At 40.6% G+C, this 25,423-nt stretch overlaps 2 protein-coding genes across 2 annotated transcripts in view; one reads left to right on the top strand and one right to left on the bottom strand.

Annotated features, from left to right (window-relative positions):
• Positions 1-3,576, bottom strand: part of pappa2 (pappalysin 2) — a 97,626-nt gene extending 94,050 nt beyond the window's left edge. The window contains exon 1 of the mRNA XM_039602239.1: positions 2,636-3,576. Coding sequence (XP_039458173.1) covers positions 2,636-3,557 — 922 coding nt within the window. The 5' untranslated portion in view covers positions 3,558-3,576. The remainder of the gene's footprint in view (positions 1-2,635) is intronic.
• Positions 3,577-9,914: 6,338 nt separating this feature from the next.
• cop1 (COP1 E3 ubiquitin ligase) lies at positions 9,915-24,554 on the top strand. The gene is made up of 20 exons (XM_031744821.2): positions 9,915-11,034; positions 11,124-11,183; positions 12,680-12,777; positions 13,259-13,323; positions 13,440-13,559; positions 17,191-17,259; positions 17,427-17,486; positions 17,682-17,761; positions 18,029-18,092; positions 18,410-18,524; positions 18,761-18,896; positions 19,020-19,163; positions 19,393-19,501; positions 19,588-19,669; positions 19,765-19,881; positions 20,724-20,841; positions 21,293-21,417; positions 21,546-21,706; positions 22,540-22,584; positions 23,520-24,554. The coding sequence occupies exons 1-20, from the start codon at positions 10,673-10,675 to the stop codon at positions 23,535-23,537; spliced, it is 2,148 nt and encodes a 715-aa protein (XP_031600681.1). The 5' UTR covers positions 9,915-10,672; the 3' UTR covers positions 23,538-24,554.
• Positions 24,555-25,423: the final 869 nt, after the last annotated feature.

Below are 25,423 nucleotides of genomic sequence, written 5' to 3' on the forward strand. Positions count from 1 at the left end.
TAGTTTCTTATGCTGACACATTTTGACACACTAGCCTAAATGAGTACACCAGAAGAATGCTATTTTCCTCCTTTCAAAGAAAGCAAGCAATCGCCCTGAGGTTATGAAGGGAAGGGATTTATGTGATAGCACTGAACTGTGTTTTTGGAGTTCATCTGCGCTCAGTGTCAAGGGTTATGTGTGACAAAACAATAGAAGCAAAAGTGAAAGGTAAGTTTTACAGTATGGTAGGAAGATCTGCTACGTTGTATGACTCGGAGACAGTGGCACTAACAAAAAGACATGATAGAACAGGAGGTTACACATTTGAAGATGTTAAGATATTTTATTGGTATTGACCAGGAGGGAAAGCATTAGAAATGAGTATATCAGGTCAAGTGATTTCACTGGAAGAAAAGAGAAAGAAAGGAGACAGCCAAAAGAACAAGATTAAAAACAAGATCTCCATCGCTGTTTTAGCTTATCGAGTGGGGCGTGTCAGGGAAGCCTATTTTTTTAATATAGACATTAACTAAAATAATACATGTGTTCTGTAGTGCTGAGTTGCACTATGTTTGTTTCATTGTGTTTACAGTGTAGTTACTGAATTTGTGTATTAGTTGAAGATGCAAAGCTGTGACACCATGAGTGCAGTGGAAGTGAACCTTGCTGATGCTCATCTCAGATGGTCATAAATACTTAATGCAAGGCAAAACAATACTTTTAAACAATAACAAGCTGATCCGAAGGGCCAGCTCTGTTCTGGGATGCCCTCTGAATCCAGTGGAGGTGGTGAGTGACAGGAGAATGGCGGCTAAGCTGTCATCCCTGTTGGACAACATCTCCCACCCCATGCAGGAGACTCTGACAGCACTGAGCAGCTCCTTCAGTGGGAGACTGCGGCACCCACGATGTGGGACGGAGAGATTTCGCAGGTCTTTCCTCCCCACTGCTGTCAGACTCCACAATAAAGACTTTTGCAGCTGATCAAACACACAAACCCACACATGTGCAGTAAGACTGACTGCTATATGTGCAATTCTTCTTCTGACGAAGTTGTATTTTTGTATTTTCCTACTCAGTTGTATATAGTATTTGTATTTCCATTTTATTCTATTGTATATGGTATTTTATTTTATTTTTATTTCATTGTATTTTATTGCTTTCCAGTGTTTTCTAATTTCTGCTACATAACTTTGCACTTTGCTGTAACAAAACAAATTTCCCACCTGTGGGACTAATAAAGGTCATTTCATCTTATCTTATCTTATCTTATAATTGTAATACTTTTACTTATCCACATAAGACCACTTTCAGTCAGAGACAGAAACTTTTTACATATTTATCATCATCGTCATCCCTTTCTCAGTGACCTCAGTTTTGATCATTATTAAAAAGGTCACCAGAGCTTTCTACCACTTAAAAACATCTCAAAACTTATCAAGCTGTTACGCTGTATTTGCAGGATTATCCAAATTATCAGTAGGATGACTTCAACTTCCTCAGAATACAGCAGCTGGAGTCCTTACATGTACACAGCATTTTGAACATATCACTCCGGTGTTGAAATCATTTCATTGGCTCCTGTTCAACATAGAATTAACTTTGGAATCCTCTCATTGGTTCATAAAAACTTCAATAGTTAGCCCCCACCCCGCCTGGCTTGCTCAGTGTCTGTAACCCAATTAGATTCTCAGATCATCAGGTGCCGATCTTTTAGCTGTTCCCAGAATTAAATCTATGAGTTTTCTGGAACAAGCTGACCGCTGACCTGAGGCTGATTAAAGCCGTGTCTACGGCAAACTTAAAACCTTTTTATTCACACAGGCTCACACTTAATAACTGTGTGTGCGTGCGTGCGTATGTGTCTATGCTGACTTGTATTTTATTTTTCTTTGAAGCTTGTTTTGTCGTGTTTTGCAACCTAATATGTTAAGCACAGTGACTTTACTGTAATGAAATGTGCTAAATAAAATTGCAGTTTTAATTAAATTCACAACATGGAGCAATGTGCTGAATATATATAAATAATTATTTGAGTTACGTTAAATAACGACTTACGTGTAATGTATTCTTTTTGTCTGATTTCGAGACTGGTTGGTATAATTAAGGGCATAAGTAGCAGACTAAAATTTTGGAAACATTTGACTTCATTAACTCATTTACTTAGTTCATTAACTTAAGAAAAAAAATCTAAGGTAGGCATTTCCCCTTTTTTTATTTAGCTCTCAACTTTCTGTAATTGCAGTACAGAGCGGAGTTACGGAAACACTTTGAATCAGTGAGCGTGTTTATGAATGACCGCAGTCACCACAAGGTTTGGCATTTTAATGATGTGACTTTTTATGAAAGATAATATTTCAGTCCAGGTGATTTACAGGATAAGCCGTGCACAGATTTGTAGATTTTTGCTTGTTAGTTTAGTTCCTCTGACAGATTAATAATCGGATGATTTCAGCGCCTGACTTTGCGTGATCAGCATGTGATTTCTGATGTCTAGATGAAACAGTAAAAACCTCGCTTCAGTTTCAGAGAATTTCGTGCAACACATAACGGAAGACTGTCGTTAAAAGGGAGCTATGGCAAACTTTTTTGTGACATGTCATACATGGGTGTTATCTAGATAACAGTGTTGTAAAGAAGAGTTTACACCCACCTGCTATGACCGCGGGATTGCTCTGCCCTCCCTCTGCCTTCACCCAAAGCTCCAGGCTGAACGTGGCCCTCGGAAGCTCCACTCCCGCCGGCAGCTTCACCTTCAGTTGTTCCCGACGCCCGTTGAAGTACAGGGCTGTCATCCAGGACGGGGGCACTCTTGGTACAGGGCTCCCCCAGGTGCCTGCGGGAAGCCTGTCTCCCTCTTGCACCTCGTCAGAGTAGTCCTCCGTGACGCTTTCGGGGGTTGTTGTGGAGGACTGGTAGTCTTCATCTCCCTGCTGGAGCCTTTGGAGGACCTGAAGCCCCCTGGAATCCGTGGAGCTGAACGGGGCGACTTTCTCCCAGCTGGAGTTGCCCTCTTCTTCGTAGCGAAACGTCCCGTGGAGGCTGCGGATAAACCTGGAGCGGGGGTCGCGAGGGGCGCGCGAGGAAGACACGGCGTCTTTGAGGACAGACTGCCCGCCGCTTGCGCCTACTTCATTCTGCTCCTTCTGGTTGTCCGTGGAGCCTCCGGGCGACCCGAAATATTCGCCCCCCTCTCTCCCCGCCACTATCTCGGCGTCTCCCCGGCCTCCCTTCTCCTCCTCCCCAGCAGGAGCGAACCCTCGCGCCCCGGCTTCAAACCCGCACCCTCCTACACAGACCGCACGAGCGCTCTTAAGACTGTACAACTCTCTCCCGCTCGTGTGCGTCCTCGTACGGGCCGCTGGAGGGCGGTGTTGGGTCGGGGAGTGAGATCGGGGCTGCTGCCGGGACCTCCACACGCCGGAGACGGTGCAGGGTTCACCTGCCAGCCTGGACAGCTCACGGTCTGCCTGCCGGGCCAAGGAGCGTTTGTAGAGGCTCAGCGCATCGGAGCGAAGCAGCCACGTGTTAGTGATGAAGACGAGGAAGACAGCCAGTAGTCTGATCAACAGCATTTTCTCGGGTTAAGCGTTTGGCCGATGTATAAAAGGAGATTTCAGCCTTTTTAATTTTTATTTTATTTAACAAAGGAATCTCACACAGGCTGAGATTAGAGAAATCTGCGCACGTTTTCACAAGCAACAGAGAAAACAGCTGTTTTTTCTGTCTTTTTTGTTTCGATTTTTTTAAAACTGTAATGAACCTACTTAAAAAACAAAAACAAAAAAAGCAATCAGATGAAAACATACATCAGTGCATCCCAAAGAGTTCGAGAGGACATTCAGAGTTTCTCACTCAAACTTGAGGGTTTTTAGAAGCTGTAGATTTGGAATAACAGCAGGTGTTCAATGTTGCTAAAGAACCACAGCAAAAATTCCGAGTTTTCGCGAAGTGAACCCTAAATAGCTGCTTGGCACACTTGTGCACTTTGCGCAGACACTTAGTGGGGACGCGTTGCCCCCTTTCCCGTGCGTGTCCGCAGTATACCTGCAGCCTCTGACTCTTTATTTCAGCTTAGATGGAAAAGAGCATACACCTAACTATCTGTGCAAGCCTTTCACAAAGCCCACGAGGTAAAGAAACACCGGACTGAATTAGTATGTTAGAATTAATTGTCAGCGCAAATGTTTGTTTTATGAAGAAGTAAAATATGGGTACATTGGAAAATTTTCCTAAATCATAAAATAATCTGAAATCTGGTTTCCCTCTTTGCTCAAGACCTGCTGTTTCTGTTTACCTGACCACTGCGGCATCAGTTTAGTGCGTCCTGCTCCAAAAAAAAAGAAAAAAAAAAAAAATCTGACCGCAAGGTGGAATCGGCGTAAGCACTGCAAAAGAGCAGAAAAAATTAAAGCGCAGTGCAAAGTGCCAGCCCTCAAATAGCAAAAGCCCCACTTGTTGAGCGTCCCTATAAATTCTGTAAGAGGACAAATGTGTTAGTCCATCAGAGTCAATCAGAGTTCTGCGTCTGCGCTCGAGCTCCTCTTTTTTTCTTGTGCGTCTCTGTGCGCTCTTTGCTGCTGCTGCTCCTCTCCACCGGTTTATGCAGTTGTAGTAATATCCTCCTCCATTCACTCCTTCACCTCTCTCTCTTTCTCTCTCTCTTTCTCTCTCTCTCTCTCTCTCTCTCTCTCTCTCTCTCTCTCTCTCTCTCCCATTCTCCCGAGTCCAAAGGTTTTTATCAGGGAGCCCCTACCCGCCCTGACATCACCGGTAGGGGAAGTGTGGTGGTGGTGATGGAGGAGGAGGAGGGGGAGGCGTCCTACCCGCTCCCTCACACTTGAGTTTTACAAGGGAAATCCTCTCCTCTCTTCTCTCCTTCCTGGCCAGTCCTGCTGCTGCTGCGCTGTGCATCCCTCTGATCCAGAGTTGAGAGAGGAAAAAGGCTGTAAAGTTTATTCATACATTTATTATTCTTGTCCTGACCTCATCCATCCACCCATCCATCCATCATCACTGGCGGTGGGAGAAGTATCCTGGCCCTTTCACTCTAGTAAAGGTGGCAATGCAAGACTGCTGCTAAACATGCAAATAGGCTGGAGAAATCCAAACCAAACAGCAAATATAGTTCATGTGACGTCCTTCTAACCTTACCGGACGTAACCTGCATTTCTTTGACATTGGATATATTTGCGGAGGTAGAGGAACCAGCTTGTAAAGATTTGTTCTGCTACATGTGAGTAAAATTAGGCTCTCATTCTTCAAATGCCACCTCCATGGTGATTTACTTCAACTTTGGACTTGGAAGTTCCAAGGAGAGCAATGAAAAAATGACTTAGCTTGATTGCACGGGGTTAGAGTTATAGCTACTGGTAGGGGTTGGAACTGGGGTCATCACCGATGATGGCTTTGAGCTCAGAGAGTTAAAGTGAGGTCTGAGGTCCTTCTCTATTTTGAAACATTTATGCGTCTGGTAATGTGGAGAATGGTCCAGGAAAAAAGTGCACTTGTGCGTGGACAAGTGCACAAGCACAACTAAGTTTTAATACCTTATATTATACTATATTATGCTACAATATTACATAATGTATATTTACATTATGATATTCATAAGTCACACAGTGAATTACTGTGTAAACTGGTGTCAGATTGAGTAGAAAACAATCGCAGCATAAGCTGCAGTATATGTTTTGCTGTCCGTGTCTTCTTAATGGGACTCTCTAACGATGAATGATGGTGGCTGGGATGGGGGAGGAGAAGTGTTTTCTCCCTATGACCCTCCCTCACTCTCTTTCCTTTCCCCTCTCTCTCTCTCACACACACACAAATTACCCCTAAATGAAATAGGTAAAGTTTGAGTAACTTTCTCTCTTCCTTTTCCTTCTCCTCTCCCTCCCTCCCTCATTCTCTCTCCCTTGCCCATTCTCCTGCAGTCTCACTCACACACTCACACTCTGGCTCTCTTCAGTGGTACAGCACAGACAGGCACAACATCTGTCCTGCACGTGAAAAAGGTCTTTTTTTGTTTTTTTTTTACCATCCAAATATGCTACCTGCTTTGTGCTGAACTCTTGTGGTCGTATGGGCCAAGGCTGAAAAAAGGGGTGGAAGCACCGGCAGAGAGGAAGAAATTAAACCAAGGTGGATGATGGTCAAATAATGCACACAGATTTGTCCGTTTGTAGGTGCCCAGTGAACAGATTCTATGAAAAGCTGTGTGCATCTGCATACATGCAGACATATACTTGCATAGTGAAATGTTACAACAACAAAAAAAGACATTTTACTATCTTTTGATACTGTTTTTTATGCAAAAATGACAAAAAACTACTGAAGGTCCAGCTGATTTTTTATTTTTTTTGTAATTTCCATTATCAGGAGCAGTCTATCCTCTGAAAGAAGGAAGGGCTGTGGTCGAAGTCTCTCACAAAAGCAAATGAAAGGCCCCTTTAATGGTCAACTCGTTTTCTTTCAACCTCAATATTCACCCTGTTTGGGTTTTTTTCCTGCCTTTAGAGCTCGTGCATGTAAGCGTGTTTCGGGCAGAAACTCAGTAATGCTACTACTTTTGCATTCGAAGGCAAACAAACAGAAAACATGCATTTAAAGTGTTGCAGGTGTCCTTAAATTCTTTGTCGTTTCCGAGCCAGCTCTGAAGCTTATCGTACATTGATGAATATCTCAAGCCATGATGAATACCTTACAAATGGGAAAATAGCTTTTGGCATCTTGTGCAGGCAGTCTAAGTCAAAAGACAGGTGTGCTCACTGTAATGTTTCCAGAAGCTGCAAACAAAATCTATACTGATCTTTAAAAATCACTAAGAAGTGATATTCCACCAGATGATTTTAAAGTCTTGAAACTGCACACTGTGGTATTGGTTTGCATTTTTTTTTATGAATGAGTCATTATTTATCTTTTAAGTGGTAATTAAATCTTTAATAGTAAATAAACAAAACAAACAAACAAAACACGGCCTCCTGTAGGCCACTTTTTTGTTGTTCCACACCTTCTAAAGTGTTGCCTCCTTCTTTCAGGCCCTGCTATTTTACTTTTTTGTCAAGCTCAATTTGCCAACAGGGCCCTGGCTCAAGGTTGGAGATGGAAATGGAGGAGGAGGAGGGGGAGGCCACCGGCAGTTATGGCAGGGGCCCCTGAAGGGGCAAAAAACGGTTCCTAAAGAGTGGGAGGCAGGAATTCCACAAACCAAGCCTGGCTGCTAAACATTCAGCTTTCTCTGCTGCAGAAGTGCCCTTTGAAATCCAGCTGCAACTGCATTTGGAGGAAGAGGGGGACAAGAGAAATCAGAGGGGGAGGGGGACTTTAAATTTCCAACAAAAACAGAGGATGGAGGAGAAGAGGCAGAAGAGAAAGAGAGGAAGAGAGCCATAGAAGGGAGTGGGGTGTCTGGTAGAGCGTCTGAATGGGCGTGCTCCTCCAGGGCCTCACCCCCCACTGTAAGGGACCTCCACAGATTATCCTTCATCTCAGCTTGTCCGTCTTGACCCCAACGACCCCGAGGCCAGCTCCATGTCCCCTTCCCCTCGTGCTCTCTTTTCTACACACACACACACAACCTGGATCCCCATGCAAAAAAAAAAAAAAAAAAGGAAGAGGGGGGTCCCAATAGGAGAAAATCCAGGCTGATGCGGAGGACAAATGAGAAGGGGGAAGAAAGAAGAAAAGAGTGCTTTTCACCACCACTGGTGTGAAATAGAAGTGGGGCAGGGAGATGGGCCGAGGGGGAAGGCACATGAAGCACAGTGTGTGGACAGTGCTGCAGGTGTTTTACTCCAAGGATTCAGGATTTAGCGATGAGGGTGTTCAAATCAATAGCTGCAACATTTGCTTCATTGCTTGGAAGCTTCACACTTTCACTGCCTTTTTTGTTTCTTTGAAATTATATTTTCTACCGATCTGTAAAGCCTCGTTGAAATATGAAAAAAGTGACACAAGTTTCCCCTTTTTGGAGCTTTTGTGAAAACTGCATCGCTGCTGATATTAGCACAGTGACTTTCCGTTGGCTTCTTCTAAACTCAGCATGATTCACCGCCTGCATGCAGCACAGAGGAAGCCCGTTAACATGGTGGTCCCCTCTCAGAGAAACTCATTTGCTCTTCGACGTACTCAGTAACTTTCCTCTAGCTGAAAAAGAAAAAAAACTTACTCTCCATCCTAACTGAGCTCCATAATGAAACATATAAACTTCTTTCCGCAAACAAAAACATGGGAAAATCCAATGTCGTGCGTGCCTACGTGGAGGACCCCTTATTTGCCCACATGGAGGTAAAAATGGAAAAATCAAGTAGCAGGCTGGACAAACTGTGAGCGTGAATATGTTAGTGCTCCTCGGGTTCTATTTGCAAAGCTGCAGGTGGATGCCTGAATGACACGATGCTGTTTGTGTTGGCTCGGCCCCTGGCTGCACTTTGTGGATGTGACCTACCTGCTTGATTTTTTTTTTTTTTTTTAATGTAAAAAGGCAATCTGGAAAGAATGACAAGCACGGGAGCCACTGTGCATTTGAGTGGTGGACAGAAATCTCTGTAATATTTGGAGGCATTTCTTAAATAGAGACGTGCATCTGTGGTGCTGCAGATGCACGTCTGATTCTTGAGATGTACTTACCTCTTAACTTAAAAGTGAATTCCGACGCAGTATTCATGTGTTAAACAACTGAATCTGTGTTCTATCACAGTTACCGGCCTTTTATTCAGTAGTGGATGCTGATTACACAAAACTCTTCATTTGATCCTCTCGTTATGGATTTTTATATGTGGCAATATTTTTAGATGTGTTTATCATTTCACCTGGATTTTTGCACTGAAAATGTCAGTGACCTCTGAGGGACGTTTACATCTGCATATGCAGTACATTTTAGAAAAAATGTAAAAACCTTTTTCAATTATAAATTTTGTTTATACAGCGCCAAATTATAACAACAGTCGCCTCAAGGCGCTTTATAGTGTAAGGTAGACTTTACAGTATACATACAGAGAAAAACCCAACAATCATATGACCCCCTATGAGCAAGCACTTTGGTGACAGTGGGAAGGAAAAACTCCCTTTTAACAGGAAGAAACCTCTGGCAGAACCAGGCTCAGGGAGGGGCGGGGCCATCTGCTGCGACCGGTTGGGGTGAGAGAAGGAAGACAGGATAGAAGACATGCTGAGGAAGCTGTTTGTAAAGTACACTTTTCTACCACTCCACACTATTACATCCCTCAGGTATACACATTACTTATAGATACACATAGCCTGTAAATAAATCATGTTCAGTCAAGTGTGCGATATTTTTAAATCCCAGTCTTATAGTATATATATTTTCAAGATTTGTGTCATTAAATATAATGATATAAACAAAAAAGAGTCTTTAATCTTGAATCTAGAACTGCAGATGACAAAAATGCATACATGCAATATGTGTACCTGCCTGACGTTCTTTTGTTGTTTGTATGTTAACTAGCTACCCGACTAACTTTCATGGCTACATGTTGTTAGTTGAGTTTATGAACTGGATGTTTTCATCGTATTATATTTCTCCAATAAATCAAGGAATCTCTGTAAACATGTGCACCTGTTCATCCAATTTTCTTCAAAGCTTCCAGGGACATTATCTCAGAACCTCCTAGCATGATTTGAGCTTTGGATAGCAGCGAAAGCCAGTATTGGCAGAAAGTTATAAAAAAGCTAGTAATTCTAGGTTCAGCTGAGATAATTGTGTTTCACACAAACTGTTTCAAGGGGTTACAAAAATAGAAATAAAAGAAGGAAATAAAACAACACACATGTTTAAAATTCCATAATCAAAGTCATTTTTTCTGTTGAATTACTATAACTAGACTTTACAACATAGTACAGAACATGTAATAATAATAATAATAATAATAATAATAATAATAATAACAACAATAATATAATCACATCGCAAAAAAGTATTTTACAGAGTAACATAACATAGCATGAAGTGAAATAAACAAACTCCTTTTCCAAGTGTTGTTATTAACACTGAGAAAATCCCCTGTGTTAAATACGAGGATAGTATTTAATTCAGCCCTGCTACATTGCATTCCAATAAACATTGCTGTCTGTTTTTCATGCCATGGGTCACAGGATTATATCCTTTATGATACTACTTAAACAGGATAATTAAATGATGTAAGCATTAAAACAGTTATAGAGACTAGGACTGGCATACTGAAAGACAAATTAAAAGCTGTGCCCTTTTTTTTCTGAGTCGATAATTCCCTGAAGTCTACATTTCCACCAGCGTGGTTAAACTCCTTCTCGCTAGGGGGCGATAGTTTAAAACCAGATTTTGGATTGCTGGTACCCGAGTAATCGAGGAAACTCTCTCTGTTGCTAACAGTAGCTAGCCGGATAATCTCCTGAACAGCGCAGCCGTTCTTATTTTCTTGTCCGTTACAGTGTTCGTGTGTGTTTTTCTCTTCAGAGTCCAGCGATCTTGGAATTCGCCGTTAGTGACAAGCGTTAAACCAGACAACGACGGCCAACCTTTTTTTTTTCTTCTCTCCGCTGGATGTTTGGCCACTCTTGTATTTCTCCCAGGATGTTAGCACATAAGCAAACCAGCTAGCTAGCAAATCTGCTAAAGTAGCCAAATAGCTGCTCTTTCCGGATGCTTTGAATAGCAACGCAGCGGATTTGAGGAGTTCCTAGTCGGCCTTGTATGATGTCAAGCAACCGGCCACAGCAAAGCGCTGCTGGGGCGAGTTCAGTGCCCAGCACAAGTAGCAGCAGCAGTAGTAGTACAGGAGGCACTGGGAATACAAACGGTGGCGGTGGCAGCAGCGCTCCAACAAGTAATGGGAGCACTTCTGGAAATGTTGTGCCCTCACGGACCCTGGCAGCGGCCGGAGAGGGCGGCCTGTCAGTGCCAACTCTGGCCGCCGTGCCGTCACCCCGGAGCGGCTTAGCTTCTCTCAGCAGACCGTCTGCGTCCTCTGGTAACAGAAAGAGATCCCTGCATCAGGCACCACTGTACAACGGCCTCTTGAATTCATACGAAGATAAAAGCAACGACTTCGTCTGGTTAGTTTTGTATTGCACTCGAGCTTTGGGGTGAGTTCCGTAAAAGTTTGAGAGCTGCACGATGACTCGGGTTTCTGCTTGTTTTTCAGTCCCATTTGCTTCGAAATGATAGACGAGGCACACATGACGAAGTGCGGGCACAGTTTTTGGTGAGTGTTTGTGTTGTAGAGAGAATGATGCACAGCAAAGTATTCGACAGTGTCACAAATGCTGAAGAGCAACAAATGTCACAGACTGAAGGAACAAAGTTATCTTTAAGACAAACCATGCACTCTGCAGGGATCCATACTTACAGCTGATTACTGTGCACTTTAAAAAAAACTTTTGACAATATTTTTTTATAGTATTTTTTTGTTCTTGCATTTTGTTTTAATGTTTGGGCATGTTTTAATGTTACAGATGGGCTTCTACAGGAAGTTCCAAATCACAGTCCATCACATCAGTGTTGCTATATTTTAATGACAATAACAACATCAAACCCATACAATGCAAGTTTTGTACACCATGCAAGCCTCACTTCGTCTCTGGTCAGACCCAAGAGTTTTTCTGACTCAAAATAGGGGTGACGCTGCAAAAGCAAGATTGGTTAAAGCAGCGAGTCTGTTTGATGTACATTTCTGCATTTTATTTTGGGAGTTTAATGAGTGAAAAGCAAGCTTACGGTTAAAACATGTCCAACTAATTTATAATCCTGGTAATTTTCCTTTAGAGGATGCCACCAATATTGTTTTCTATTCAAGGTGAAAAAAAACCCTGAATTCAACTTTTCATTAATGCCAAAAGCCTGTAAAGGCTTGCTGTTTGTTTTGCATAGAGAATTGATCAGGATTCATTAGGCTAACATTAAAAAAGTAAGCACAATGGCTATTGCCACCGGAATCAGTAAAATCTACTGGAAGGAGTGCTTTATTTTGGCAAAAATCCCAATTATTTTGATCGATAATGAAATGACAGATGTTTAATCTAGTCTAAGATATAAGAGACTTTTATTTTATTTAAGCACATTTTCTTTTAATTATAGAAAGTAAATGAATGAACTAAGTCATCCACACTGCATTTTGATAAGAAGCAAAAAGGAAAAGGTTCGAACTGCAAAGTTGGTTGTAATAATTAAAAACAACATCAACAACAACAAAAAAACAGAGCAAAAACATTAACTAGTTTTTAATGACAGTAGATGGTCTTAAGCTGAATATAAGCCCGTAGTCTCTTCAGCAAAGTTATGGTAAAGCTTAACATGATTACTGGTAATCCACAGTTGGCTCAGTGTTCTTTATGCCTGTTGTGTTTGCTTGCAGTGATTCTCATTTCTGTTAATGGGCTTGTTTTTCAATGCTCATAATAAACATGCCCAAAGATCCAAGTAATGAGATCAGCACATTAGCAAGTTATGCCTGAGTTTGCGATAGTTTGTCTACTCACTGGTGATGTCGGTGCGAGCGGATATCCTTAACAGGATCAGAGCTCTGGCTTTGAGCAAAAGTTCTGTTTTTGAGGGTCACATATAATCAGAAGAAGGCCCAATATGGGATGAATAAAGATTATTTTGACTATGACTCGTTTAAAGCTAATCTTGTAAGATCTTGGACTGAAACGTGGAGCTGGAGTCCATAATATTTGTTTATTCTCTCTCTCCATCCTGCAGTTTCAAGTGTATCCGCCAGAGTCTGGAGGACAGCAACAGATGTCCCAAGTGTAACTATATTATCGATAATGTGGATCAGGTCTACCCAAACTTTCTTGGTGGGTATTTTGAACTGGAGGGATTTTTCGTTTTGTTTTGGGTTTTTTCTAACAGTCAGATGATCAGCTCCTAAACTAATCATTTTTCTCAGAGCTTTTCATTTTAACTTGGACATTAAAATATAGCTGTTATGTCAGTTTTGGACTTAATGATTTTTAAAATCACAATATTTGAATAGATTTGTCTTTAGCTCATAATCAGTACTGAAATGAGGCTTTCGTATTTGAATGAAGTCAAAATTGAAAGTTTTGTCTCATAAATGGGCCAAACAAAAATCTAATGAAATGCATTGTGTAGGTATTTAAATGCATAATGATAAAGATGTCGCTGCCACTTTTCTTTTATTCATCACAAGTAAAATGTCTCTGCAGATGTGTTGTTCCTTAGCTGTGACAGTCTCTTTGTCTTTGTCATATACTTACTCCACTGTTCCTCCTCTCTTATTTATCCCTTGTCCACAACTTCCTCACCACATCCCAGTAAATGAACTGATCCTTAAACAAAAACAGAGGTCAGAAGAGAAGAGGCTAAAGTTAGATCATCCAGTGAGTACAGCATGTTCTCAAACTGATTTGATTTTTTTTTCTCTTCTTGTGAAGATGTCAAGCTTTTTAAAAATATGTTTTGTTACTTGTAACTGATCAGTGTCTCTGACCTTCAGAATGGGTCTCGGTGGCAGGTCTTCCAGGATGTTTTGAGTCCTGATCAGGAGAACTTGGACCTGGCAAATGTCAACCTGATGCTGGAGCTGCTGCTTCAGAAGAAGAAGCAGCTGGAAGCGGTAAGTGAGAGGCTAATCTGTGCATTTCTTTGTTTTTGTTTCATTTTTTTGGCTCTTTAGCTTTTCATTGGTTGCAGTGGAGGGTTTTTTTTCTTTAAAATTATGTAAAGTTCGTTAATGCAATCCGTGCAAACTGAGGAGGTTCGTAATTAATGGCTGTTGTGTTTTATCATGAAACTGATCACATGATCACAGAGCTTGTATGTTTCAGTGAAAAATGCAAGATGCAGTGAGGAGACAGAATTAGAGAGGGTTAATTATTTTTAGCATAAAGTTAAAGTGTTTTTTTTTGTTGTTTTTTTTTTAATTTGTTAAACCTTTTACAAGTTCTCTAAATTAATTCTTTAAATGTTATCACAAGGTTGTAACAGTGGAATACAATCAGTAATATAAAACATAATGGAAATGTTTTAATATCCACTGAATGTCCACTTTTTTGTTCTGGAAAGACAACAAATGAAATTTATCACGTGCAGATAAGACCTTGTTGTTTTGGAGGCAGCGGGTTCTGATCTGTTTAAACTGAATCAAACAGAAGTTGTGTAATATTCTGAGTTTCTGATGACACTGATCGACATGTAGTGCAATAATGTGTTTGCTATCAAGGTCATCGTTGTATCAGACCGCACTATTGAGGTGTTCCCTTTTACAGAATGTGACAAACGTTTCATGGTATAATGCACTCCAATACAGCAGGATGTCCATTACATTAAATACGTCACTCTGTCAGACTTCCTGGCAGAAAGAAGTTCTTTTGGGTTGCGTTAGACTTCAGATGTTCATAATAAATTACGCATTGTGTGTATATAGTACTGGTAGCAATGGTAAAGATGCTACTTTTGTCAGAAGGTTTCTGGGCAGTTTCACACATCCCTTTTTTTGTTTTTGTCAGTTTACGTGACATAAAAAGAGAAGTAGGACTTTACAACCTTGGATTTCATCAGCACTATCTAAGACTTCCATTGATAATGAGATCTAAAATCCAAACCAGTTTTGAAATGGGAGTCTTTGCTTTTGAATTGCAAGTATGGATGCTACAAACATGTCTTTCAGATTTTTAGATGGCGCTACATGACGCCTTGAGCTTTCTCGCTGTCAAGCACATGCTCGTCTTTCTGTTTCTTTTTCACACAAACACATGCAGTGTGTCACTGTTTGACTGTCATGCAAACAGACAGACTCACACAAGAGCAAGCCCAGTAATTCAGCTAAGTTTAGGCTTATGTATTGGTATCTGTCAATATGTTAATAGAATGTCCAAGCTAGTTTAGAAATAAGGGCTCCATAGTTAGCCATGATATTGTATATAGTTAATAGTCTTCCTTTGCCTTGCTGCTTATTCTGTATACAGGACACATTGCTGATTGATTGTTAGCATGTGTGTGATAATTTGCCTCTGGACATATTTCATGTTTCTAGTTTTATCTGATTGGGCTTGTTTTTGTTTAGAGTGTCATTCTTCTTATTTAATCAGTTGTGATTTGCCAGTTTTAGATTCCATGTAGATATTTTATATCAGTCAAATTTAGGTCCCTGCAACTTAACTGTCTATTTGATTGATGTTTTGTTAGTATTCCTCCTGTATTTACGGTTGTTGCTCATCTATCCAAACCTGAAATATATTTTTTTTTAAAAATCAACATTTTAGATTTAATGGTCAGCCAATCTTAGTCTCCGTCTTAAATGTCAGCATCAGTCAGTGTGGGTGTGGTGGTGCTTTTCAGTCCTTCAGATGTTTGCTTTGGAGCTACTCTTTGGTTTTCATTGAAGATTAATTAGAATTGAATAGAAATAGTCAGATATTATCTCCATCTGAGGCTACGTCCACACGTACCCGGGTATTTTTGAAAACGCAGATTTTTCTATGCGATTGCACCTTTCGTCCACACGTAAACGGTGTTTTCAGTCACTGAAAACGGAGATTTCTAAAAACGCCTGCCAGGGTGGATATTTTCGAAAACTCCGTTTTTGCATTTACGTGTGGACGAGAAAAACGGAGAAAACGCAGCGTCAAAGGTGTGCGCCTTTTTTGACGTCACACTGTGCGCGACGTTATTGTTTCGGTGAAATGAATTTCTACAATACTGTTACTGTTAATTGTACTCTCTGCAGTGTTTAAATGCTTACATATACACACACAGTTACTGTCCCTCCACACATACGACTCGGTTCTGCTTTCACGCCCATCTTTGTTTACTATTTCCTACCGAGGCTTCTAGACTTCTGATTGGCCAACATTTCTACACGGTTAGGAATATATCGCCACCTGTTGTTTTGGCATGTTCCTAGCAGCGTTTTCCTTCATTTCTGCGTTTACGTGTGGACGGGATTATTTTTTAAAATGAAAATGGAAAATCTCCGTTTTCAAAAATACCCGTGTACGTGTGGACGTAGCCTGAAACCTATGACATGCTTTCAAAGAACACAGTTGTCATCAGTATTTGCCTAACAGCCAGAGACCTTTAGGTTTGGTGTTCTTGAGCATTTTAATGGTTCAGTTGAAGGTTAACCAGAGAAAAGAGTTTACCACGGTGATTGGACTGAAAATGGTTAATCGTTTTTTAAATATTAAAATGAATATAAAACTGATACATTTTCCAATTCTGATATGTTCACACTCGAAGCCTGAAGTGTTTAAAGTTGTTAGAATATTCTATCACAGATGTATCAGCTTACATTTTTTAAATGGCATTTATTTCTTTACATTATATACATTGTTGGTTGATGAAATGACAGATATTTAGCAGGATCGCTTGGTAAAATACTAGATTGGTTAAAGTCTAAAATAGAAGAGACTTATATTTTATTTAAGCATATTTCCTTTTAATCATAGAAAGTAAATGATTGAACTAAGTCATCCACACTGAATTTTGATAAGAGGCAAAAAATAAGGAAAAGGTTGTGCTGAAAGGCAAAGTAAGGGAATTACTGCAAAAAAGATTCTGGCACAGAAGTTGTTTCATCTCTGTTATGTTGTTTCAGTGACAAGATGAGCCAAAGTAAAATTAAAACACAGCCTACTAAAACACACAGTGACAGTGTGACTGCCAGCCCAACATTGTTGGTTGCTGAGGTGTGATGTGCAACCTGCTGCATAGTGTGGAGTCTTTTTTTTTTTTGCAGTGCACTTAAAGAAGGAAAAGAAATGCTCAGTGTGACTCTCTGTGTGTGTGTGTGTTTGGGGGGGGGGTGTCGGTCGATCAGGTAGTTTGTTGCTAACGCCAAGTTAAAGTTAAGTAAATGTAAACATTAGCTTTGGGCTAGTCCACAGTTGTGAAAACACGGGTGAGAATTTAGTTGAATGATGGCATATTCACCAAAACAAGCTACATTCACTGGCCTGAGTTGTTTGTGCATGAACCTTTTCATGACAGGATCCTTCCCCGTTCCGCACAGCACCGCTTTCATTTCCTGTAGTTGGGATGGAAGTAAAGCCAAAGACGAAAGTACAACTAAAATGATAAATCACAAGCTTTAGAACTACTGTTATTATTTTGTGCTTTTCTGAGGATGAAAGCTAGTGTTGAACTGAGAACAAATGATATCTCGAGTGTCTTTTCAGCAGATCCACAAAACTATTCTGTGATTTCAAGTAATACTTGATTATGTAAGCTGTCCATATCTCCACTAGGAATCCCAGGCAGCTCAGAGACAGATCCTCATGGAGTTCCTTAAAGAAGCCAGGAGAAACAAGAGAGAGGTACGGCTGTGCAAATTTCCCACACAAAGCTGACACGGTGATGAGCAAAGAGCAGTATTTGTAATGGCTGACACCCAGCTTTGTTTCAGTCCACCAGAACTCGTTAAGTGTTTGTAGGTGTTAATGAAGGTAAGCGTGTTCAGTTGTGTTTTTGGTTTTGTTGGCAGCAACTAGAGCAACTGCAGAAAGAGCTCAACTTCCTCGAAGAAGACATCAAACGTGTTGAGGTAGGTAAACTGACGTGGCGCAGTCCAAAGATGGATTACCATGCCCTCATTCACATGATGTTCTCTTGTGAAAATACGGGGGAACAGAATGCATGATTATAAAAACATATTATGCTGTGAAATCACAAAACCCTGGGGCCACTCATCATCACAGCTTGAGATGGACAAACAAGTTATGTTGGTGTCATTTTCCAGGAAATGAGTGGGCTGTACTCTCCTGTGATGGAGGCTGAGTGTACTGTGCCTAATGTTGAAGCTCCCTCTCCAGCACCCAGGTAATGCTGATGTCTGCCACCTAATAAACGATGTCTATGCAGAACATAATAACACCATATTCACCTTGTTTGTTTACCAAAATAGAAGCTCGTTACGAGCACAGATGTGTGCTTACTCATGAAAATGTTTTGCCTTTTGCTCTATAACAGCTGCTTTGTCTGTATGGAACAAAGCCAGTACATACAGTCGAGATGCCAGAGGCTTCAGCAGTCGCTGTGTGGTGTGACTTACTCCACGTCTTGTGTGTTTGTTTCTGTGTTGAGCAGTTGCAGTAGTATTATTGACCAACCCGACTACAACCAGCCTCCAGGATTTGGTGGAGCAGCCCAGGTACAACGGAGAGATTTATTTAGTTAAAAAAAACAAATTAGCTTGGAGTAAAAACTGTTTCAGACAGGATAAAGTAACTGGTTGCACCAAGGCCCAGTAAAAGATAATTAAGGGCTATTTGTCTTTTACTGGGGTTATAACTGTGAATCCAGCAAAGCTTTAATATCTGGAGCTGGAAATGGTTGGTGCATTTTAATAAGGGGGCCTGTCAAGTTTAGATGCAGCTTTTTAACAACAATGTATTTGGAGGGAAATTATAAATACACTCTGAGGTTTCTGGCACTGTCTTCACTTTGCTCTTGGGACTGTTTCCTCAGGGAAAACGGCAGACCTGGTACAACAGCACCCTGGCGTCAAGAAGAAAGAGGCTCACAGCTCATTTTGAGGATTTGGAGCAGTGCTACTTCTCCAGCAAAATGTCCCGCATCACAGGTGCTGTTGTTGAGGGTTTAAACTGCTGTGGTCAGATTATTTTTTTGCGTTTTCATTTGCACACAGTTGGAAAAGCTTGTATTATTTCTTAAAGCAGGGCATCGTGTGTCTCACTTTACTGCACACGTCAGTGCTTAAGCTCTTAGTTATGGGTGACGACTCCATTTGTTTTTTTTCTGCAACGTGTATAATTCACAAATATAGCTGTGTTAACTGTGTGCGTGTTGTGTTTTCAGATGAGGGCAGGAACCTGAATCAGCTGGATGATTTTATGGAGTGTTTGTCAAAGTTCACTCGCTATAACTCTGTGCGGCCGCTGGCCACCCTGTCATATGCCAGTGACCTCTATAATGGCTCCAGTATTGTGTCTAGGTATAAAAAAGAAAAGTTTGATTTACGTATGATTGGACATGATCTGTTGGTTGTTCCATGATATTTTACCGTGTGTGTGATGAGCCCACTCACTGTCTTTGACTGTATTTTCCTTTGTTTCAGTATTGAGTTTGACCGAGACTGTGACTACTTTGCCATCGCTGGCGTAACCAAAAAGATCAAGGTGTTTGAGTACGGCACTGTGATCCAGGATGCAGTGGACATCCACTACCCTGTCAACGAAATGACCTGCAATTCCAAAATCAGGTGAAGGAACCTGATAAATGCATTTCCCCTAATGCTGATCTCTTAGTAATCCATGTGAACGCATATTGAGTCACGTGTATGGATGCAAAATCTACATGATACTTTTTTCCAAAATTGTGACTGTAAAAAAAACTAATCACACAGTTCATGAAAAGAAATGATAACTTAGTTTGTAGTGAAATAAGAAGTGCCGAACTCGAATATTTCAAGTACCTGTTGTCTGTTGCAGCTGTATCAGCTGGAGCAGTTATCACAAAAACCTCCTGGCCAGCAGTGACTATGAGGGAACTGTTATTTTGTGGGATGGATTCACAGGCCAGAGGTCCAAAGTCTACCAGGTGTGATGCTTGGAGCGCAGCTACATTACGTTAGGCATTAAGTTAGTAATGATGGCTTTCTAAGGTTTCCTCTGCTTCCTTTCCAGGAACATGAAAAAAGGTGTTGGAGTGTAGACTTCAATCTTATGGACCCAAAGCTTTTAGCCTCAGGTTCTGATGATGCTAAAGGTAAGAGAGGGATGCAGTATCTAAAAATAATGTTCCCATCGTGTATCAGCCCTTATTTTTTTTAATGCATGCTTTTTTTTTTTCTTCTTCTTCAGTGAAGTTGTGGTCAACTAATCTTGACAATTCAGTGGCTAGCATTGAGGCTAAGGCTAACGTCTGCTGTGTTAAATTCAGCCCAACCTCCAGATATCATCTGGCCTTCGGTTGTGCAGGTGAGATTTATCTTGTTTGTTGTTACTTTAGTCTTGGTTGTGGAAAATAATTTTGAAATAAAATTGTCTTAAATCTTAAGCCAGGGTGCTGTCAAAAAGCTCTGCCAAAACGCCAAAATCAAGTGCAAACATAGAACTGGACTTTCATTGGGCGAAAGCAGCTCAGAATCTTTTGATTAAACGGCGTAGGTTGTGCCAAAACCTTGTAACTGTATAAACCTTACATCTAAGGACACTTTAAGTGTCATTGAAGCTGGTGTATCAGCAGGTTTAAATGTGATGGTGCCGTGTCTGACGTCCGCCTGCATTTGGTTGGTATTTACTATGAGAAGTTAAGTCCAGACTAAATTAGGGGGAACCTCATCACTGTGGTTTCTTTGTTGTCAGCTACATTTCTTTACCCGGCACTGACCCTTGTGGACCAAAAAAACTTCTGAATACCTTATTCATTAGTCCCCCAAAGGAGATATAAAGTTGTAAGAAATATTTGGTTATACACAGAAACACTGTAGCACTGGATGAGCAGAGCATACAAGCGTTATCCAGAAGTATCTTGCTGTGGCTTTATCCAACTTCCTGTGTCTCAATGACAAAGCTTAGAGAAGAAAACTGCTCCTTGGCCTTGCAGATGGTTTAGTGTCTGGAGTAGCACTTGGTTATCAAAGTAAAATAGAAAGCCATTCTGCATTTAAATTTAAACCGCACACTAAGTCCAAATTTAAAAAGGCACTGCACCTTTTTAAATGCTGTGGTGGCTCCTAAATGGAGCTGAACTAAGACTTGTTTTAATCTACAATAGTTTCCCATCCGAACACATGCTAAACTTTGCTTTCTTCTCTTAGACCACTGTGTTCACTACTATGATCTCCGCAACACTAAGCAACCAATCATGGTGTTCAAAGGCCACAGGAAGGCAGTCTCCTATGCCAAGTTCGTCAACGGAGAGGAAATTGTTTCGGCGTAAGTACATCTGTAGGCTTTGCATTTTCATTTAATATCTGAAAGGTTTCTTCTTCCTGGAAAAGAAAATATTCTGTAAAACCTGCTACTGTGTACTTTCTGCTTATATTATTATAAAGAAGCTGTCTAATTTAAACTGGGTTAAAGAGAGCATGAAACACTAAATGTACAAAGGCTAATTCACATTGTGGAGCCCTGCTCTCAAAAACTGACATGGATGTAACTCGTCTGTGAAGCTGGATTTAAGAAATAATTTATAAAAATTACATTTGCATAATTACTGAAACTAGCACCACTGACGAACAATGGAGAATCTTTCTACACGCAGAGGGTAATCTTGAATCCTGATAAAATGAAAATGCTGGACTTTGCCCCAGTGGGTTATCACGCCATATCATCTAAGGCCCACCGGTTCCATATTGATAATTTCTTTCTGCACTATTGTCTTCAGTTCGACGGACAGTCAGCTGAAGCTGTGGAATGTCAACAAACCTCACTGCCTGCGCTCCTTCAAAGGTCACATCAACGAGAAGAACTTTGTGGGCCTGGCCTCCAACGGAGACTACGTTGCCTGTGGTGAGCAGTTACTTCAAAGAAGACACACAGTCTTATTGTCAAATTGTCTGTGTTGCATCACTCCCTCAATGGGAGAAACGATAACATGCTTAAATTCCATAAATACTTGTGTTTGTGTGTGTTTACAGGCAGTGAGAACAACTCCCTGTATCTGTACTACAAAGGACTTTCCAAGACACTGTTAACATTCAAGTTTGACACAGTGAAGAGCGTTCTGGACAAGGATAAGAAGGAGGACGACACCAACGAGTTTGTCAGTGCTGTCTGCTGGAGGGCCCTGCCTGATGGAGTGAGCTCACCTCTATACTCAGTAACATTGTCATTGACTACACTTTGAAGGGTGCACTACAAAGCGATATTAATGCATTAGTGAGGTCTGTCAAGTCAGGTAAAAAGGTGGCTTTCTTTTTCTTAGTTTGATTACCATGGTAGCAAATGTCCTAGGAGCTTTCCTAGGAGAAGGAGACTGGTCTTTTTTAAGATTTTGAAGACATTTCACCTCTTGTCCAAGAGCCTTCTTCAGTTCTAAAACCAAAGGTTGCAAAACCTAGTTGGGGGTTGTACCCTCAGGCCAGGGGTAGGCAACTCCAGGCCTTGAAGGCTGGTGTCCTGCAGGATTTAGATATCACCCTGGGTCAACACACCTGAATCAAATGATTAGTTCATTACCAGGCCTCTGGAGTAATTCAAGACATGTTGAGGAGGTAATTTAGCCATTTGAATCAGCTGTTGGATCAAGGACACATCTAAAACCTGCAGGACACCGGCCCCAGAGGCCTGGAGTTGCCTACCCCTGCCCCAGGCAAAAAACCTGGGTTCATAGAGGAGGTCACTGACCGCCTTCATCTTGTGAGTGTAGTTTTAGGTTTTGTTGAGCCAGCTAACCCAAAGATAGCCTGCTTTGTTGGGACACCACACTCATAGTTTGTGGTCATACAACTGAGACAGTGTCAGTCACACCTTAAAATCCTGACACTTTGGGAAAGAATACATCTGGAGTTTCTCACACTTTCTTGCAAAGGATTGTTGTTTTCAGATCACACAGAATATTGTTTAAGTGTTGAGTATTAATCTACGGGTAATTAACTATCTGTGCTCTAAGTGTTATCTTTTGTTTTTCAGGAGTCAAATGTATTAATCGCTGCCAACAGTCAAGGAACAATCAAGGTTTGTATCATCTGTACAAAACACGCCAACAAGCACTCAGACTGTTGTCATAGAGGGTACTGGACATTTCTGTTTGAAAACATGACATTTACATGGTAATCACGGCTGTAGCCATTTCATGTTCTGTCCTTTTAGTTGACTCATTTCTGGTATTTTAATGAGGCCTTCTGTTGAAGAAAAAAACTTTTGTAAGAGCGCGATCAGGATACAAAAGTGTGAAGCCAAATACAAATAAGACATGAATAAAACAAAAAATACAATTGGATATATAGATCTGGTATTTATATTGTCGTATTTTGCTGTGTTCATTGTTGCATTCATTTTGACAAGAACACCACAGGTTGAGACCATGATAAGCCTCCACTGTGCTCTGCAGATGGCTGTAGATGCTCACTCACAATTTGAACCAGAAATGTCAAATTTCTTTATAAGATTCTCCATAAGACACATTCCTGGCAATATCCCAGGAATGAATTAGGAATAACTCTTTAAACACACTTACAAATAAAGATAAATCCTTGTGCATCTGATCAAATTCAAGCCTACTTTTGTCTGCTGTGTGGTCATGTTTAATCTTCACACCACTGGCTTCTGTTTGGAATCAAAATACACACACAAAATAAATCTAAAGTGATTATTTTATTAATATTTTCATGAACTGTTCAGTGTGGTAGCAGTGATTTCAGATCCTCACTGCATTAGTGATGTGCATTGTTGGGTACCACGCTAGTCTGGGTGAACTTTTGACCCTTTTAAAAATGCTTCGTTATATAGTCCAATTGCTATATGTTAATTATTTTTGTGGTTTCTGCCTTTTGTCCTTTTATTATTATTTAGCTTTTGGACAGGAGTCTGCTTTAATTCATTGCACATAGATTGTTTCCCATAACAACAAGCTACAAATGAGGTCACAGCTGTGTGTTCTCTCTGCACAGGTACTCGAGCTCGTCTGAAGACGTGCCGTTTCTTCAGCAGGTGTTGGAACTTTGACTCGTGATGCAGGGAGGCTGCCAGGCTGAGGAGCAACTGGAGAGCTGGAATTGGCTGTCTTATTATTTTTTTCCTTTTTTTTCTTTTTTTTCTTTTTTTTTTTTTTTATGAGCTTATGTTTTTGGACAGCAGCAAAGACTCTGGACCAGCAGGAGAAGATGTGCTGCTGTTTTATTGGGCACAAAGTGAAACAAGAGACTTTAGAAAGCAGATTTGTTTCTTTTGAGCGAGGTTTTATTGGCTACAATAGAACACCTCTTTATGGTTTTAGGTCAAATCAAAACCTTTACTTTTTAATTAAGCTGCTGTTCTCCGGAATACATCCAGCCAAACGCTAAAAGTGCGATGCATTTTCTCCTTTTAAAGGCCAAAGCACAAGATGAAGTGACATGCAAAAATCTTCAAATGAAGCTTTTAAATCTCATTTGGTTTGTCAGTGTTCAGCCCCCTGCACCTTTCTTTTTTGTGTAGCTTTTGTGTTTTCTCAGATTGGGGGGGAAACATTTTTAATAAACCTGACTTGAATTCCATCCTGTCAGACGTATCACTGGGGTCTTTTCTGGCTTACGAGTGCAGAATGTGAGAAGTTGAGTGAACTGAAATGAGAAGCCCCTCTCTGTGCTTATATTTCCGTTTACCGTCAGAACAAAACGAAACTCAAAGCTTTTGTCTGCAGTCACAACTCTCATGTAACCTCCGGCACTGGTCTGCAGTGTCGTGCAGAACTGGACTTTTTTTTTGTTTCGTTTTTTTGGTGAACTATTTGTTGCTTGTTGGAAATCAAACCTTGCAGAATCTGTTCTTTTAAAGTAGCAATGGAATCGTTCTTCACATACTGTAGGTATCATCTGAGCTGAGCTGCATTGTAACTTCAGGCGAACTGCTGTCAGTTTCTGTGGAGCAAGACCTGCCTATTTTATGATAAGTGAGAGAGGTGTTTTGTATTTGTATTACTGAATAAATTATTTCGAAACACTTGGCATGTTGGTTCTTCTTTTTTTTTTCCCATATGATGACAATTGTATTCTTTTAGGTGATCTGTGTATAAAACTGTGATGGGTTAGTTGATCGGAATTGCAAGAAACGTTCTTGGTTGTGGACAAGGTGTTTTTCCAGTCAATGCTGGGACTCTGAAGGACTACAGAGTCACCAGATGCTGTTGATACAGTGGCAACCTTAAACTCTTGTTTAAATTCCCTTGAAAAATTGCGCTCTCCTCTGGTTCACTTCATGGTTTTCACTTGGTGTCCTATAAAATAAGCATTTACAGCATGAGGCTTTGCATCTTTCTTTTAATAAATTAGGGCAAAAAAATGAAAATAAAAAAAATAAATTAATAAAAAAGGAAAAAAGCTGTTTCAAAGGGGCTCGGGGTAAATGGACTGGTTCTTATAGCACTTTTTCTACTCTGAGCACTCAAAGTGCTTTGTACAACATAACTCATTCATACAAACACTTTCTTCTACAGGGAGTGCAGAATTATTAGGCAAGTTGTATTTTTGAGGAATAATTTTATTATTGAACAACAACCATGTTCTCAATGAACCCAAAAAACTCATTAATATCAAAGCTGAATGTTTTTGGAAGTAGTTTTAGTTTGTTTTAGTTTTAGCTATTTTAGGGGGATATCTGTGTGTGCAGGTGACTATTACTGTGCATAATTATTAGGCAACTTAACAAAAACAAATATATACCCATTTCAATTATTTATTTTTACCAGTGAAACCAATATAACATCTCCACATTCACAAATATACATTTCTGACATTCAAAACAAAACAAAAACAAATCAGCGACCAATATAGCCACCTTTCTTTGCAAGGACACTCAAAAGCCTGCCATCCATGGA

Source organism: Oreochromis aureus, linkage group 18 (assembly GCF_013358895.1).
Source record: "Oreochromis aureus strain Israel breed Guangdong linkage group 18, ZZ_aureus, whole genome shotgun sequence".
Lineage (NCBI taxonomy): Eukaryota > Metazoa > Chordata > Actinopteri > Cichliformes > Cichlidae > Oreochromis > Oreochromis aureus.